The 14,262-nt window shown below is 53.9% G+C and overlaps 1 protein-coding gene across 2 annotated transcripts in view; it reads left to right on the forward strand.

Moving 5' to 3' along the window:
* Nucleotides 1-14,262, forward strand: part of MEGF6 (multiple EGF like domains 6) — a 94,004-nt gene that overhangs the window by 53,832 nt on the left and 25,910 nt on the right. For both annotated transcript variants that reach the window (XM_074924627.1, XM_074924628.1), the window contains 2 exons: nt 4,251-4,373; nt 13,912-14,037. In XM_074924627.1, coding sequence (XP_074780728.1) covers nt 4,251-4,373; nt 13,912-14,037 — 249 coding nt within the window. The remainder of the gene's footprint in view (nt 1-4,250; nt 4,374-13,911; nt 14,038-14,262) is intronic.

The following is a 14,262-nucleotide window of genomic DNA, read 5'->3' on the forward strand; positions in this document are numbered from 1 at the left end:
GCTGCTTCGCGGTTTGTGTTCTGGGTGAATCACTCCCTGGCGAGCCTTGTGCACGCCTGGGCAGGCCGGAGATGCTGCTGCCGCTGCTGGGGGTGGCCAGTGGATGCCCCTTGCCTGTCCCCATGGCCAATGTGTCGCCCTTCCTCCATCGCCGGTCCTCTGGGAGCGCAGCTCTTGCCTCTTTCCTCTCTCCGTACTGTTTGCTGCAGGGTGTGGGGGATCAAACCTGGCGGCAGGACGGGCCCCGGCGCTGGGGCACGGCGGGGCAAGGGCTGCCCGGCATGTGCAGCGGAGCGGGAACGTTTCCCCTTCCCCGGCACGAGCCGCTGCGGCCACTCGGGCAGGGCAGAGCGATCCTCCGGCATCCAGAGCGGCCCCAGCACGCCGCCAGCGCCGGTCCCTCTGTTCAGCAACGCGCTTCGGGTCAAAGCAGAGAAAGCCCTGCGGCCCCCCAGCTGGGAGCTCGCTAGCGCTCCTCTCCCCCTCTGCGAGTGTTGGTGCAGCTGCCACAGCAGCTGCAGCCCCAGGACCAAAAACAACTGGTCCCCACCAGAAAATGCAAACTCGCCGTCGAGCGTCTGCCCGGGAGGCGCCTCCTCTCTCCCTGCGCTCAGACCAGAGTTTGAATTTGTTTGGGCAAATTGCGCAGCGGTGTGACTTCCAAAGACACAAACCTGAGATTTCTTGGGGGACGACGCTGCTGCCCTCCCGTCAGGGGTGTGAAGGGTGAGAGGTTTTACTTTGGTCCCACCCTCGTGTAATCTGTGTCCAAAAATCTGTTACTGCAGAAGGTGATAAGTGGGGCTCCAGAAGGGAGAGCGGGACGTGGCGGGTTACGTGGGGAGCGTGCGGCGGCGAAGGTGATGGGTGTCTCCGCAGCTGGGGCACGAGAAAGGACCAGCTGCTTCCCCCGGCCAAAGTGGGACGGGGCAGGGGGGGCTTTGGGGTGGGGACGGCCCCCTAATTACAGAGATTTAGAGGGTGAAGAATACAGAGGGGGAGGGAGAGACGTTTAGAGAGGAGATATGTAATTACTGAGTATGAGTAATGGGGTGAAAGTAAGAAGTTTATTCAACACATCGCTAACTTTTTTGGACAGTAAATTCTCTATGGTTCCGGATTAGAGTTGAAGGGAGGCAGTGGAATAGTTGTGTTAAATTCAGACCAGAAAACTTTCTTAGTCTATATAAAATCTTCCCAAACCCCAGTTTTGCTGTTCTGGAGCTGAACAGAGCCAGTTCTGTGTATTAATAGCTACTTCTGCCCATAGGGATGTTTTAAAAAAAAAAAAAAAAAAAGAAAAAAAGTATGAAAGTATGAAAGTGGCCCCCTCTGCCCTGCTGGGAAGCTGTGCCCAGGCTCCTGCCAGCTCTGCCGGAGACACGGCCCCGCCGCTCACCGCGGGAGGACCCAGTGCCCTTCCCTCGTGCCACCGTCCTCCCGCGGTGAGCGATGGGCCGTGGGCCATCTCCTCGCCGAGGCATCAGACCTGAACGCCCAAGGCCAAGTTTTGTGGGGACGCTGGGGGGCTGCAGGTTTGCAGAGGAAGGGCTGGGGTGGACGCGCGGTGGCGCCGCTCCCGAGGAGCTGCCCTGGGCTGTTGGGGGCTCGGGGCTCTGTGCGTTCCCGTTGTGTGAAGCCTTCGCGGAGGAGAAGGATTTAATTGGAGCAAGGTTGCTTTGACAGGCTTCTCAGATTCATGCCACAGCATTCTTTCCCCCCCTGAAAAGCTGGTTTGGATTTGGGTTACTCTTCGGAAAGCATCATTTGAAGCTTATGTTTCACCTCAAAAATCTCTTCATTTTCCTTTCTTTAAAAATTAAGTGTCTCGGAAAAAAACAGGAAGAAAATACCCAAACCGTCTAAAATGCCCAGAGGAGGAATCTAGAGTCCACTGAAGGAGCAAAGGCCTGGCCTGACAGAAATTACCGTTTCTGCTGGGTGAGTGAAGCCCACGAGCTGCGGTGGGGAGCTCAGGAGCCTGGTGTGGCCGTGGGACGTCGGACGCCAAGACCGTGGGTTCACCAGACCTCGCCAGGACAGAAGGGGCAGAGGGACGTTTTCATGTGCTCTGAGATTCAGGTTTTAACTTTTTAAGCAGTGAGGAGCCTTCTAAGGAAAAGTATTCTGAGAAAACAATGATTTTTTTATTATTCCTGTGTAGCTCAGAAATGGCAAGTCCAACCAGCATCCCCTTTCCCGCTGGCTTCCCGTGTCTCCCCTGAGCCAGGCCGTTCGCTCGCTGCTTGCCTGATTTTGCTGGCAATTAATCTGATTACTGTAAAATGAATCTGATTCATGCAAGATTTCAGCGCCGGCTTCAGTCAAGGTTGCATTTCTCCTTTTCCTGTGGTTTTTCGACGGGCAGGAGCCGGGCGAGGCCTCGGGCAGGGCAGCGCGACGCGGGCGCTGGGCGAGGGGGAGGCCTGAGCAGGTTTTTGCGCCCGCTGGCTTGCAAAGACACAGCCGGGGGTGACGCCCTGCCGTGATTCATTGAGGAAATGTTTCTTTATCTGATTAGTAACAGTCATTGATGAAACGGCGCCGGTTCACTGCTCAGCTTGGCTCCCTGGCGTCCTGCGTGACCCGCTCCGCCGTGCCAGCGGGAAATGGTTGTGTGTGCTGAAGGCGCCTTCCCCGACCGTGGAAGGTGCACAGAGAGCCCGAGCTACTGAAGTTTTCTCTCCGTGGCAAAAGGAATTGCTGGCTGGGCGTTTGCTCTTAGCGTGGATGTGAGCTGGTTCCCCCATCTGACCAGGGATCTCTGATCCTTTCCAGCCTGGCCGGCAGCGTGCACGCACACACAGACACACACAAATGTCAGGAATTAAGGAACTGCACAGCTTTACCCACAAACATCTCTACTCAGAGTCACAGAATCTCCTGGGTTGGCAAAGACCTTGAAGATCATCTAGTGCAACCCCTGACCTAACACTGACGGGTCCCGACTCCACCATATCCCTGTTATTTCTGTTCATAGCCCATGAAGGCGTCTTATGTTGATGTTGCCTTTGCCAAGCTCCTGAGGCGCGTCTCAGCACCATCTAACTGGGCACTCCAAGCATTTTTACATTTCTGCTCCGCTCTGGAAGTTATTCCCAGCGCTTAAAGGCGATTTAAGGTCTGTGAAGCAGGAAGGAATCTCCCCTTCTGTAACACGCTGACGTCTACCTCCCTGGTGTTGAAGCTTTGATAATAAAATATAACAGGAGTTTTTACCAAGAACTCATGGGCTTCTTCCCATTTCAGCCCCTGAAAGGTTGCTCAGCGCTTGGCAGAAGATTTTTCTGGCTCAGAGAATGCCTTTTGTTCGAGGGCCTGTGGTTTTAGCGATAGAACTGGACATGCCCCGTTCTGCGGGCCAAGTGGATTCCCTGGTGCGGGAGCGGCTGCCTCGGCTCTCCCGGGCTTGCTCTGGTCGCGGAGCTGGGGGCAGGCGGCCGGGCACCTGCCGACAGAGTCTCACTGTTTGTGTTCTGCCCTTTGTCCGCTTGGACTCCATCGTGTTCTTAAATGTTGTCTAATTCTGAGCAGATTGTAACGACTTTCTCCAGGTATTAATGTGTTTTCTTCCTCATCGCCAGCGACGCAGAGCAATTCTGAGCGCAGCTTATCGCCACGTACCCCAGATTTTGCTGCATTTCAGCAGCAGGGCGAGTGAGTTCTGGGCACGAATGGCCCGAAATCTGTTAAATGCTTTGCAAGGTGCTGAGATGGGAAGCGGGACAGTAAAGGCTCTCACCTCTGGCAGGGCTGGGCTCAGTGGAAACCAGCTTTTGTGCTGCGAAAGGCTGAGGCCGGCTGGGCCGGAGGAGAACGTCTGCTGCTGCGGCGCCGAAGGTCGCTGCTTCCTATCGCTTCCTGTCAGTCTGGAGCCCTAGGTCTTCGCTCTACCTTCTCCCACGTACCAAATGGACTAGCCGAGCCTGTTTTCAACACAGAAAGAGTTCGGAAGTGTAAAATATTAGTTAATCCATGATCTTAGTGCGAATGGGGGAAGGTGAACTGGATGAAGGATGGTTTATGTCAATTGACAAATAGGATGCTTTTTTTCCCCACTGATTACACCCCTGTCCTTGCAATTTCTCACACAGCTCGAGCGATTAAACATAACGACATGGCAATCTTGTTCCCTCTGCGTTCGTTCCTCAAAGCGGGAGTCAGTCAGCAGAGGATAAATAATCCTGACTTCAGACACCGTCATGCCCACTCCTCTGAATTTTTTTCCCCTCTTCCCTTTTCTTTTGCAGATGTTGATGAGTGCCAGGTCCACAACGGGGGCTGCCAGCACAGGTGTGTGAACACCCTTGGCTCTTACTATTGTGAATGCAAGCCAGGGTTTCGCCTGCACACAGACGGCAGGACCTGCATTGGTGAGTCACCGTTTTAAATTTCTTGAGAATCTCTAATTCTTCGTGGCCTCTTCCTACCTGTAAGTAGGTGGCATCGTACGAAAGGTGCTCACACGGGTTTACCTGCTCGCAGCCGCCCTCTCTGCAGGGGAGTTGTGACGATGGCGACGGACTGCGTGTTCCTTTGTTTCTCAGCATCCTGGTAGCCTTCCCTAACAAGTTTCGATTACCGGGTCCATAACATTTGCTGTTCTTCGGCGTGGACACGTACAGTTTTGACTTCTTTGCAGTTCCGTAGTTTATTCTGCTTCAGGAGAAGTAACTCTCAGTGCTGTGGTACTTCTGCTTTTGATACACGGTGTGCCAGATACGGCGTTTCCAGTACTAATATATAAACTAGATTGTGAGAAGGTTCAAGTCAGTCTTCATTTTCACCTCAACTACTTTTCTAGTCCACATGGGAGGCACTAGGTGTGACAGACGAGTGAAAATAAGCAGGGCTCTGTGGAGCTGTGGCCATAATAAACCCAAAACCCTCTTCCCTGGGATGTTGGTCATGGGTCTGCTTGGACAGTGAGTGTCCAGACGTGACAGTTCAGATGCTGTTGATTCCTGGGACAATTTCTTGAATTCCTGTTGTTTGCCTGCCCCAAACTAGAGGTTCAGAGGTACCGGGGTGGAGCTTGGAGTTTGCCTTCCAGCATCTGCTGCTGCTGTTGTTTTTATTAAACCACTTCTCCCTCACAGCTTTATTTGCCACATTTTTCCATTTTTTTTGAGGGATATTTTCATACAAGTGGAAAGAATTCCTGGGCGATGGTATTACAAAGGCCATTTGCTGTTTTTTCTCAGAATATAGTCATGCTCCAGAGTTTGCTAAAAACAACTGTGTGAGCCTGGGTGTTCCAGTCGGGACTGGTGACCTGAGCAGAAAAAAAGCCACCGAAGGAAGTGGTGCCCACCGTGCCCAGAGCAGCACACAGTCCCACTGCGGGAGCACGCTCACGAGCGCAGCGAGACACACGCTGAAGGGGCAAGTTCACCACGTGCCCTTTGTTTTGCTGGAAAAATCCAGAAGCAAAAGGATCGCAAATAAAGCCAAAAGCCAGTCATTCCCAGCCCGCTGCTCCAGCACTGAACACGTAAACTGGAGTTCGTGGCTCTGCCTTGCTGCTGTTTGCGTGTAAGTGTGCATGTGGTCTGTCAGCTAATAATTGTCTTGGTAACGTGGGGCTCTCTGGGGTGAACAGTGGCTCTGCCTCGTGGTGTAAAGTGTGAGACAAACTGAGAGCGGGGGAGCTCTCAGTGGGGTCAGCCCCAGAAGGTGAAACAACGTCCAGAGAAAGTCTAAAAAGGATCACGATAGGGAGGGTTCTCCTGTCCAAAAGCAATTTCCATCCTCTGCTTTCGTTCTTGGGGCTCACCCGCTCGCGTGGCTGCGATGGGCAGAGCCTTTGTGGCGGGACCGGGGCAGGCAGGGCTGCCCTGCTCCGCACCGCTCGCGCTCGCCGCCGCAAACCTGCTTCACATTAAACTTCTGAGCAAGTATTTGCCATAATGTGCAGCGTTGGAATTCATCTGCCAGAATTAAGGGGTCTCTGTTGATGAAACCTGATCTACTACGGGAGTAACTCGGGCAGTTTCTGGAAGCTCTGGGGAGTGGAGCTGGCAGGATCCGCCGGTAGTTCAGCGGTGCCTCTACCCCTGTGATCCACAAAGTCCAGGGGAAGGCAGATGCAGACCAGGCAGAGCGAGGAAAAAGCTCTTGCTACGTAATTGTCGAGTGCTGCTTCTAAAATAACAACAGAGCAGCAGACCTAAAAAAATCTGACTTTCTCACTTCAGAACTGATAGCTTTTGTTCCTTACACTTTTGTGACAGAAATGTGCATACATGTGGATGTGTATCACGCCTTCTGGACTAACCTCTTAAACCAGTTGTGTGGAGGGATGGAAGTAAACAGCTTTTTCTTGTAAAAGCTCAGAGCAGGGCACAGACTATGGGGTTACTCCTCTGCCGGTGCTCCTGGCTGCCCTCCGCATACCCGGGAGCGTGGGGTCACCTTGTGCCATGGGTGCCCCTGTGCCGCAGGTGCCCTGTTTGGTGATTGTTGCCTGGTGCCCAGCTTTCTGCCCCGCTGGATTCCCCACGGTTCTTGGTGCTGGAGCCCCGCAGCTCTCCTCCCTGCACCTGCCAGGAGCTCGGTGTGACAGGCTTTGAGTTTCCACAGCTCCAATCCACGTGAATACGGGCTCTTTGTGCCCTGGAACGAGCCCACCCCGCCGCAGAGGGAAGCACCTTGGCCGGTGGCAATGGGGACGCCACTGAGGGAGGGGACGCTCTCGCCCCGGGTCTGGTCCTTGCACGGGACGTGCTCTCCGGTTCGTCGCCTTTGCCCCCGCGCGGGCAGCGAGCCCACGCGCCCGGCAGCGCGTTCCCGCGGGTCACCTCGTGGTAATCCCGGGCCCCTGGGTGTGTGCTCGTTTTCTGTGGGGTTTTCACAAGTACATGCAAGTGGTTCTTTCCTTTAGTGCTCGGTCTACATAAATATTTACACTCGAAGTCAGAGGCTTTGCTCCGACTTGATCTTGGAAATCACATGGTTTTTATTAAGGCAGCATTCTTGACAAGAGTTACCAGGCAGCGATCAGAGGGCGCAGGCAGCGCGCAGGCAGCAGCAGCGAAGGCAGGAGGCCTCACTCAACACGCTCCCCCTTCACACTTCAGTTCTCGTGTTTCAGGAGTGCTCTCCCAGCGCCGCTGGGGAAGGGGAAAGCGTTTTCTCTCCCTAAACGCCGAGCTGTCACAGGAAGGCAGAGCAACACGGCTGAGGGGTGGAGAGCAGCATGAGCACCCACCGAGGCCATGGGGTGCTGGGGACCCATCACGGGGTGTCCCCAGAGCGGAGGAGCTCTCCTCGGAGGCTGTGGGAGGGCGGCGCAGAAAGGAGGCACAAAAACCTCCCGTGGTGGGGAAAACGAGGTTGGTGATATCGATTTGTGGCCGACCACAGCAACACCGGTTGTGGTGTGCAGCAAAACTGGAGCCGCAGCACGAGTCTTTGGGCGAGCAACCTCTGTCACAAGGAACAGAGCGGAGAGGTCGCGGTGCCGGGCCGCTGCTTTCTCGGGCTGAAGGTAGCCAGAGGTGGTGGGTTTTGCTCAGGAGGGCCTGAGCCACGTTCCTTCACTCCTGTGAAGTTTCAGGCACTGATCTGACTCCAACAAAGTTTTTTTTTTTGCCCTGTGTGGTTCCGAGGGATTAGGTTAACTGATAAAGGCTGTGTTTCTCTTCAGGTGGGGACATCCTCTGGTTTTGCTGGACAGGTAAGATTTAGTGCTGCTAAAACAGAAAAAAAAAAAATGCCACTAAATAAAAGGAATAGGGTAAGGAGACTCCCCCATCCAACCCCCTCTGCTCTGGCACTGCCCTGCCCTTAGGGAGGGGGAAGTTGCTGAGGGTGATCTGAGCCAGGGCTGTGCTGGGTTGAGCACAGAGATGGGCTTTAGGCGCTGGGTCGAGCACAGAGATGGGCTTTAGGCGCTGGGTCGAGCACAGAGATCGGCTTTAGGCGCTGGGTTGAGCTGGGTCAAGCACCGAGATGGACTTCAGGAAGCTGCTGGCAGCCCCAGTGAGCACCAGCCTGGGCCAGAAAGCACTTTGGAGAGAGGAAAAGACTACTGCCGTGATGTTTCTAGTTAAGGTCTGTAAAACCGTGGATCTAATTCTTTAAATGTTTTCTGATCCCCACAAAACCCCCAAATGCTTCGATTAATCATCAGCCCTGCCTGGGCGCTGCAGAATTCCCCTGCGGAGGCCAGTGGTTGTTAACCCCAGGAGGGCAGGACTGGGCGAGCAGCTCAGCTCTTGGGGCTGGGCTCGGGGTGGTTGGTCCTTCTCCACCCTCTGGCTGAACTATTATCCCAGGCTTGCGATGGAAAGTTGCAGCCTATTTTATTCCTGAAGGCATCAAAGAATGGGAAAACAGATAAAATCTTTTGCTACTTTCTCTTGGTGGCTTTGCACCCTTGGTAGTTGTTCGCACCTTTGTGCTTGGTGTTGCAGATGATAAAGTCAGGCACAAGGTGGGGAAAAGAAGAAGTTTTCAGAAGTTACTTCAGGCCCCTTTAAGAGCAATTTCCTACGGAGTGTGTGGCAGTTCTGTGTGAGCAGCTCTTTAATTAGCACTTGTGTTTTGTAGGATCGGAAGAGACGTTTTGCCTTTAACAGCATTTTTCGTTGGGGGTGTTGGTACCTTTTACAGCCCAAGCAGAGCTTGGCTCTAGGCACAGTCCAACAGGGGATTCTTAAATTTTCTCTTTGACATTGCCTGGAGAACGAAGGGCGGTTGTGGACAGCAGACTCCCAGTGTCCCCTCGTGCTCCCACCTCCTTCACTAGAGCTACGTCTGCCCTTCCCGGTGGGAGCGAGGGGCTCCAGCGGCCTCGCCGTGATTCTGGTGGTGCAGGAGTGGAACAAAAGCTGCTCTTGGCCGAGGCCAAGCTCTCAGCCCAGGGCTGAGGTGTGAGGAAGCCACGGAGTCAGGAGCCTGCGTGACCGAGGCAGCTCCCCGGGGTGGGCTCGTACCTGGAGCCTCTCTGATGGCTGCGGCTCGGCAGAGCATCGAAAATGGCCGAAAATCACCTTCCCGCATCCCGCTGAGTCTGGCAGCAGCTCTTGTCCGTGCGTCAGGTAATCTGCAGCTCAGTTGTGCAAGATTCTTTTATTGTGTCTTCGTTGGTCAAATATAGCAAGTCACTGATGATTTTAATACAGAAGGGAGGGAGAAAAAGAGCAAACATTTCTATTGAAAGTGAAACAGAACAAAAAGAGTCATTGGGCGTCCTGAAATTACCTCTTTCTTTATCAGAACCACATGGGCAGGAGGCAGGAGGCTGACATCTTCAGGTCCTTCTCCACTGCTTCAGCAGAGGGATGAAATCCAGTCCAAGGCAAAGAATTTAATCTGAGCCAATTGCTTTTGTTGGCCTGGAGAGTAGAGAGATGGTCTTCATTAACACACAACATGTTTCTGGAAATTGTCTGAGGTTAGAATAAATCAGTTTGGGATTACATGATGTAGCCCTATTTGTATTAAGAGTACTTCAGATGAAGAAATCTCAAATATAGGAGCGATTTATAAACTGAACAGAAGGACTGGGCCGTGAAACCTTGTGTGGGTTTGAACCGTGCACAGGGGAAATCGTCCCTAGGTACTCTGGGGGGGTTTTCAGTTTGCGCGTCGTACAGACAGCTCGCAGGATTTAGAGCACCTGCCCTTTCCTTCGGCCGGTGCCCGATTCTCAGCCATTGCTTGGAACCGGTGGGTTTGCGTGACGCTGCAAAAGGGAACGTCAGGCTCAGTCCTAGTGACAGCTGCTTACGGTTTCTTTTCAAGTATTACCTCATTGCTTCCGATGGCAAATTACTCGGATCAGAAGGAAAGGTGCTAGGGATGGAAAGGGGAGAGGTTAGAGCGGAGGAGCCCCGGGCAAACCAAGGGAAGTGTTACCACCACTCCAGGCCCACCCGGCAGCTCCACACACGGGCGAGGGAGCGGACACCGGTGACATGAACGTCCCCAGGCTGGGCGAGGGGCACTGCTCGGCTCCCAGGAGACGGCTGAGTAGCGACAGGGGCTGAGTTCAGCTCTTCCCAGTTCGTGAAGGTCAGCCGGAGGCTTCAGAGCTCGGGTAGCTCAGTTTTAAATCAGCTCCTCTGTCAGGCTGCTACTTTGCGTGCAGAGCCTCTTCCCGCACGCAACCAGTAGTAAGAACGTCCTTTTCATCCCTTTTTATCCATTTCCTGGGCCCGAGAGGGTCACAGTCTAGGAGCAAGCATCTCTCAGCAGCACTGCAATCCCTTCAGACAGAGGGGATGGAAGTAACATCCCTCTTGCAGACGATGAAATATCATCTGTGGAAAATCTGTCTGAGCTTTAATTACAAAAATCTGTGTGGTGTACAAGATGACACTGGATTTGGCAACGTTGTCACAGAAATGTTGAGCTAGGGAAAGCATCTGGGAATGGAAATATTTTTAGAGTGGTTCTGTAAACAGAAAAAAAAAAATAGCAGTAATTAAAACAAGGCCCGCAGCGAGGTCTACTGGCTGTAACTCTGCGAGAAGCCAGCTAAGGAGACCCAGAATTAGAAGGCCCTTGCTTTGATGGAAAGACACCCAAACCAGTTTTAACACATTCCTTTTGTTTCGCCTTATTATTCCCGATTCCTAGATTGAATTAGTTTGCACCGGAGCAAAACTGCCGTGCTGCACGAGCAGGGTGGGTGGCTCGGCGGGCCGCGGTTGCTTTGCCGGTTACACGGCGCGTGCCCCCAGGACACCAGCTGCTTCCCCCGACCCGAGCAGGAGCCTCCTGGCAGAGAAGGGCTCCTGCTTCCCCGCACCGCAGAGGTCTGGAGCGTCCCGTGACGATGGCTGGGACAGCAGCATGCGCCGGCCCCTTCCTCCTTGTGTGCAGTCACAGGACTGGGGGGCTCGGAGGGGTTTTTAGCCTTGAGGAGGATGCTGCTAGCGAGTAGGCTGCGCTGAAGGGAACACCAGAGGGAAGAAAACGCTCGGCAAGACCCCTGCGCTCTCACCGCGTTCCCTTTCACACGTTCTTAGCTGTCCACAACCAGTGTCGGGGACGATCTGCTCAGGCGGTTCTGGCGCTCTTGGCCGCGGGGGCCTCGCTGGAGCAGCAGCGCGTGTCCTTTTAGTCGGTACCCGTACCCTGCCCGAGCTGCTCGTGGTGGCTGAGCGTTGCCGCGTCCCGCGGGCCGCTCAGGAGCGGGTTTTGCCGTTGCAAAGCTCCGTTGGTACCCGGCTCCGGCGGGGTGCGTTCGGTGCCTCAGCACCACTCGGGGCGCCCAGAGAGACGCGCTGGTGGGCTTGGGTGTAGAAACGGCGCTTTGGGAAGTCTGCTGTATCCAACCCTGCAGGATTTCTGTCTGCACAGATTTTGTGTGGTAAAGAAGGCCCTGCACTATAGGTGTTTCCACTCTGAAAAGTTGTCTTTCGGAGGTATGCAAGGAGGGCGGTGACTTAGAGTGCAAATTCATACAGATAGCTGCACGCTGGGAGGTTATTCCAGACGTACAACGCGTTGGCTTGTGACACATTGGCCCCATGCTTTTCCCAGATGAAGGAATGTTTTGGCAGGCATTAGCATTGTTTTACTTCTTTTTTTTTTTTAAAAAAAAACCACTCCAACAAGCACGTTATTTATGGGCATTTTTAAATATATGTTATTAAACGCTTTAATATATCAGACTGTTTTAAAATGACCACCCATCTCTGCTGAAGCCTGACCCATAACTTTTCAGGAACGTTGAGTATTTCTGTTGTTTCCTTCCAAAGGGATTAAAGGAAATGTCAGCACAACTAACATAAACTGGTACTGCTTGCTCCAGCCGTATGTGCTGTATGGCAGCACTTCGACCCTGTTAAGTCACTTTTATTCCCTCAGATATTGTTTAGTTAATTAGAGGCACACAAGGGAAAGTTAGCTTTTGAAAGTTTGAAATGAGAGCACTCCTCAGCAATGAGTCAAGGCGTATTTTCTGCAGGGGAACTGTTTGCAGAAAAAATTTAAAATACACAGTTTTGCCTCTTATTTTCCTTCTGTGCCAAGTGTTTGATTTTCACTAATACATGAGAGAGGCTTAATCGAATTACTTTCAGGACTTTGTCTATAGAAAAGGCTTCTGGGCGCTGGGACAAGGCGCTGGCAGAGGAGCGTGCTGGCACCCGACTGTCACTCGTCCGTGTGCCCAGGCTCGCCGCCTTCGCAAACTCTCGAGGTTGCTGGGGGCACCTTGATTACCTGAAGTGTTAGTTCGTGGAGCGATGTTTTTCATTCAGCTTCCTTATAAGATTCCTCAGGGTCAGCACATTAGTTCATTGTGGAGCTTTGAAAAAAAGGTCAGAAACGTGCGAGACCACGGCTCATCGTGTCCATTCTGCGCGTGGAAACCAGGTCCGTGGGGGGGTTTTAGCCGTGTCGCACCCACACAGCTTCGACGTGCAGCGTGTCGTGTGTTTCATGCACATCCGTGTCCCCTAAGAGGAAGAACAGACTTTAAAAGCCACTTTCCCAACTCCCCTAGGGGACACCTCCCGTTGGAGCAGTCTCCGTTAGAGATGCTCACCAATTTAAGGAGCGGGTGGGTAACTCAGGAGACACGCAGTGGTCTAAGAGGAGACTTCCATCACTTTGGAGGCATGTAATTGCCCCAAGATGGCTTATCGACCAGTCTGTGAGAATCCTGCTCCCGAAGGTCCTTCCCTGCTTTGTTTTCGGGCTCAGATCTCTGCTGGATACAAGGTCAGTGGTCCTGGGTAGCTGCAGCTTAGTAAAAATAAGCGGGCAAGCTCTGCCCAGTTGCTGGCTGCAAGGTGCCCGCGTCTCCAGTTAAACATCACGCTTCCGTGGCTTCTCCTGCCGAGAAGCCCCAGGTTATAACCACAGAGAGGGGGGAGGAGAGGGCTATTTTAAGGCTGATTAATGATAGTGAGCCTGTAAAGAGAAGATAGCCCACATGTTTGGTCATAAGATCTGTTTTGTGCCGTAGCCTAGGCAAAACCTTCTGTTTTCTGAGTGTTTGGAATCCTTTGGGCAGGAAAGCGCCTTGCGCAAGGCCACACAGAAACGCTGTGGCACGCCAGGAACACCAGTCGGGAATCTCAGTTCCCAGTCCCGCCTGCACTGGGGATGAAATCCCAGCTCCCGCAGCGTCCCCCCCCGTGCGCCCCGGCCCAGCCGCTCCGCGGGCGCGGTTCCTCGCGGCGTGGACGAGCAGACGCGCCCGAACTCCCGCAGAGATCTCCCGCTCAAAGCGCCGGCCTGGGGGCTGCTGCACCCCATCGGACTGCCGTCTGCGTCTCAAAACAGTTTTCCTTCAAAGTTCCCAGCAGAACTGATAGTTCCTGCTGGCCCTTGCCTCGTGTAATCGGTGTCGTTTGCGCGGATGGAGCCAGAAAGTTTGTTTTCTGTTTCATTTTGTTACAGGGACACCTGAGTACGCCTGAGTGCAGCTCGGAGCAGTAATTATGCAGAACGAGCTGTGGCATTGCACCTGTGTCTTTGAACAAATTTATGAGAATTTCAGCAATAACGCACTGCGAGAAGCCTGCCTGCCGCCACGGGCACCCTTCGGGGAGCTGACAACCAGCACCAGCTTCCCTCCCGACTAATACTCCGGAGAACCTTGCCCAGACCCCCCCGGCCTGGTCTCCCCTCCTGGGAGAGCTGCTTGGAACTCTTGGTGTAGAAAAGAGCGAGTTTAAGCGGCTACCTGACCCCGCTGAGCCAATCTTACCTTTAAAGAAGAGGGTCCTGTCTCGGGGGGGGGCTGCCCAAGGTCCCTCTCTGGTGCACACAGAGTTTTGAGCAGCAGCTCACACCTCGCACACTTTAGCACAGGTCGAATGTGCCCCGATTTGAAATCCTCCTTAGCAGGGCTCGGCGTAAGCGTCTGCGATTCGCCCTGCGCCCGTGCGAGAGACTCGTCCCGGTGCCGTTACTTTTGTGCTGAGCTGTCCCTTTGCCCCGCAGCTGGGAACTCGTGTGCCCTGAACAACGGCGGCTGCGAACACGACTGCGTGCAGGTGACGCTGGCGCAGCACCGCTGCCAGTGCCGGCACAACTACCAGCTGCGGGCAGACGGGAAACGCTGCGCCTGTGAGTCCCCCGAGCGCGGGGCTGGGGGGGGCAGAGCTGCGCTTTGGCCTTTTTGGCCGGGGCAGGTGAGAGTTGGGGGCCGTGGGGAGCGCGTACTTGCACGCTCAGATGTCAGATAGACCTGACTGGGGTGTTGCTCTCCAGTAAACACTACGTTTTGTGTTGTCGTGGACATATCCTGCAGCTTATTCTGAAGGCCCGGGAGGGCTGAAGGAGTGTAGCCAA

Source organism: Athene noctua, chromosome 22 (assembly GCF_965140245.1).
Source record: "Athene noctua chromosome 22, bAthNoc1.hap1.1, whole genome shotgun sequence".
Taxonomy (NCBI): domain Eukaryota; kingdom Metazoa; phylum Chordata; class Aves; order Strigiformes; family Strigidae; genus Athene; species Athene noctua.